At 45.2% G+C, this 3,689-nt stretch overlaps 1 protein-coding gene across 1 annotated transcript; it reads right to left on the bottom strand.

Annotated features, from left to right (window-relative positions):
* Positions 1–565: 565 nt before the first annotated feature.
* Positions 566–1,875, bottom strand: LOC128717940 (uncharacterized protein CG5902). The gene is made up of 4 exons (XM_053811619.1): positions 1,472–1,875; positions 1,164–1,249; positions 857–1,087; positions 566–762 (listed from the first exon to the last, which is right to left on the bottom strand). The coding sequence occupies exons 1-4, from the start codon at positions 1,873–1,875 to the stop codon at positions 566–568; spliced, it is 918 nt and encodes a 305-aa protein (XP_053667594.1).
* Between the last annotated feature and the right edge of the window lie 1,814 nt (positions 1,876–3,689).

Genomic DNA, 3,689 nt, shown 5'->3' with positions numbered 1-3,689 from the left:
GAACCACCCTGCACCGTTCCGCTTCGCAACGTAGCACATCACTTTGTTGTAGTGGTGCCGGAACACGGAAACCAATGTGGTGATGCCGAACGGCAATGTGTTGTCGAACATCTTGATATCTGATATCCGGAAGATTTTAATCCTGTCCCGCGTTTAGGGTTTTAAAATTTTGACAGTTTGTGTAATTTTGTACAATTTCAAATGATGGAAATTGTTAAAAATTTTTGCAACCTTAATGCTTTAAGATGATGTGAAAGATCACTAATGAATCAGTAGAATCAATTAGTGAATCTCACACTTGTACGCTCACGCCCATTTTGATAAAAAGCACTAAAAGCATCGCTATACAACTTGTAGCCCTAACCAAATACTGAAATACAACAAAAAGTCATGCATAATTTGATCATTTATACAAAGAGCTACAAAAAAGACCGAGTTATAATATAACCAATGTTACGCGGGATATGCCCAACGTAGACGGAAACGCGAACCTATTTTGGTAAGATAGTAATGATGAAGAATGGCAACGCCGTGAGCTAGTGGTGCCGCTGTACGGTTGATGATGTTAGCATTGCATCTTACAGAGCTGGCCGTGGTAGTGAGATTGTTTCTCGAGCAGATCGCGATACTCGTTGTACGACATTTGACACTCCTGTGAGGTGTAGCGGGTTAGTTTGATCGAGCGGCGCATGTCGGACGTGATCTGGGCCCGGTAGCCACCCTTCCGGAGCAGCGAATCGATCGTCTGCGTTTGGTCCCAGCCTTTTGTTCGGATAGAGGAAGAAAATGGCGTTACTTCCAATATTCCCATACTTGAGATATTGCTCTGGAGTAAAAAAAGCACGAAAAAACCTACCTTGTTCCGTAGCAACCTGCGGCAAGTAAGTCGCGGTGCGTTTGGAACCACGCTCGTTGTAGAACTCAATCCGGATGCCATGTATGCCGAGCGTCCAGTCCAGGTAACCGCGTGCCTCCTCGAAGCCTTGCAGGATTGACACCGAGACGGTCAGTCTTTGGATCTCATCACGGGTGATTGGCGAGAAACGGGAGTCTCTTAAAGCACTTGTTATTGCATACTCGCGAAGACCTGTCAACAACAAAAAAAAAACCACCGTGTGAATTGACAAAAGCTTCGAGATCACATGCAACACTGTTACACTCACCTGAATGTAAACGCATTGCGCTGAAGGTACCGATACAACCGCGCAGCCGCTTATCCTTGCCAATTTTCCAGGTCACAAACAGTGGGCTGTAACAGTAACAAAACAAATGATAAGCAGATGGCAGATGATTGCAGCATGGAGAACGAAAGGTGCCGTAGAATCGGAGGTGTCCTGACTTGCATGTAGTGGAGTTAAAAACAAAAGCTCTAAACCTCCGCATTGGGTTGCGGATTAGGAGTTGAAACTTTTTCCTGCTTTCGATGCCCATTTATGGCCAATAGGGGGGTTGAAATAAAACGCTCGCTTACTATGGATCATTGGTAAAGCACGGTGTGCGTGGTTCCTCTAGGTTGTGCAGCTCGCGGTACAGCACCTCGAAGCAGTAGAAGCACATCTCCGGCATCGAACCGATCATCGAAGGTTGCTGCGGCAGATGGTTACCGTGACCGTTCATCAGATACCCATTGTAGGCCGCCGCCGACGATGACGAGGATGACGAAGATGACGATGAGGATGACTGCTGTTGCTGCTGCTGATGCTGGCTGCCGCTACTCCCAGAGCCCCGGCCGTAATAGCTGTGATTGTTTTGGGTGCCCTCGGCGACACCGTTGCCAGTCCGTCCCGTATTGCCCGTAGACGTACAGTAACCGTTGGCGGAGGAGTAGTTTCCGTTAAGCTTCTGTTTCTTTGTGCCGCAGCAGCTGGACGACATGTTTGAGCGGTAGAAATTTCGATTCAGCACGAGCGCGTTTTGTTTGATCCAGAAATGTTTTCGTATCTCCGTTTGATGGTTGATTGGGGAGGGAGTGTTTTGGTTTTTGTTTCTGTTTGCTGGAAGCTGAATGCGCGTACAGCGATATTTAACGCCCTTCGGTACCCGCAAAAGCGCTAGCAGCTAGTGTTGCAGGGTTTGTCGATGTTGGTAAAATCACAACTTGAGTCTCAACATGCGCGTGGAAAGGAAAGATGGAAATAAAACAAAACATAAATATCGGACCGCTACTTGTTTGGTTAGAAAATATTCCGGTACCAAGTACTTGGCTGGATGATTTGCTTCAAACATTTTCATACTATTTTCACTTGTAACTGATATAACTAACGTTTTTATATTTTTTTATATGATGCGTTACTTTTACTATCAGGTAACTTTGCGCATTACTTTCTCAACAATATTAAGACAGTAAAATGATAGTATGGAAGAAATTCATACGATAATTCTCTGATGAGTTCCTTTTTTAACAATAGAACTACCGGAACAGTCATTTTGACTGAAACGCTTCATTTTCTTTGCATTAATTTTTGGGATAAAATAATTCTACCATAGCTGATGCATGACTTTTGCATATTTTTTCTGTAGTATAAACTCAAAAACGTTGTGCAACCTAATCCAGTTCGTTGAAATTGTTTATAAAGCTACATTGATTGAAAAACGCTAGGTAGTTCTAGTGTTAATACACATATTGTGATGTGATATTTGACCAAATATTTATCGCGTCATTTAAAACCAGCAAATTGCACATTCTTATTAATACAACAGATTGCATTTCCATATTGCATATTGTACGTATTCATGAATTGTTCTATTTGAATTTGAAAACATTACTCATGCAATGCAACTTCACCTGGTACGCTGCCGTGTTCCTATGGCCTCATTTGTGGATGCGGCGTTAGAAACAGCATGGGAAGCAAAAGATCTTCCCCCCCGAAGGGTCCATGTGAGAGGTACGTATGCTGTTTTCAGCGGAAAAGTACCCTCCTGCATCGAACATATCCAAGGCAAGAACACGTTTGCCGCACGTTGTTACACATCCGGTTTAACCGGATAATCGCGGAGAGTGTCGTGGACAAATCTAGTGCGCGACTACGTCATTGTGTATAGGATATACAACACTACCCGCGTAGCCTACCTCCTAAACTGCGACGTATGCATTCGGTTGATGTCTGCCTGCAAGGTGTTCTCCGTGGGCCGGGCCTCGATATCTCGGTGGTTGGTAATAAGTTGATCAAATGAACAGAAAAGCAAAAATAAAACGAGGTCTCTCGATCCGATCCACGTGTCGGGAAGACACACGGAACGCTGGTACGGCTGGAGCGGGCAGATGGGTCTCACTGTTCGTGCATCTTCTGCGTTTGTTAGGAGTTGTCGAGGCGCGCTGATGGACGACGATGGTTAGCCTTTAGCGTCCCGCGTTCAACAGCCCCTGCGTGCGGACGGAGACGGAGGTTTGCTGGTGGTTGGGGTTGCACAAAAAATAGTCCAAACCCCGTCAGAAAAGAAAGAAATGGTATCGTTAGAATGGAAATAGCAAACGAGATCTTTCGATGGGGCAACGACTGTTGCCCCTAAAAAGGGACTGGGTTGTGTGCGCTGATTCACTCTCCACTGCACAATGCCACGGAAAAAAGGCAACACGAAGTTTATGGATGATAAGACGACACAACGACGTCAGCCTTACCACGAGGAAAACGACCTTTAGCGAACGAAGCTTGCGTTGAAGTAGCGCATTAGCCACTGGATCATTGAAG

The sequence above is a fragment of the Anopheles marshallii genome, chromosome X, assembly GCF_943734725.1.
Source record: "Anopheles marshallii chromosome X, idAnoMarsDA_429_01, whole genome shotgun sequence".
NCBI classification, from domain to species: domain Eukaryota; kingdom Metazoa; phylum Arthropoda; class Insecta; order Diptera; family Culicidae; genus Anopheles; species Anopheles marshallii.
The sequence above is the reverse complement of the archived record's forward strand: the minus strand, read 5'-3'. Positions and strand labels throughout refer to the sequence as shown.

Excerpts from the sequence above, each read along its gene's own strand:
- LOC128717940 (XM_053811619.1), bottom strand. The coding sequence starts at position 1,875 with ATGTCGTCCAGCTGCTGCGGCACAAAGAAACAGAAGCTTAACGGAAAC. Across the intron at positions 1,088-1,163 it reads CGCAATGCGTTTACATTCAG|GTCTTCGCGAGTATGCAATA; the intron begins GTGAGTGTAACA and ends TGTTGTTGACAG. Across the intron at positions 763-856 it reads GCAGGTTGCTACGGAACAAG|GCTGGGACCAAACGCAGACG; the intron begins GTAGGTTTTTTC and ends TCCGAACAAAAG.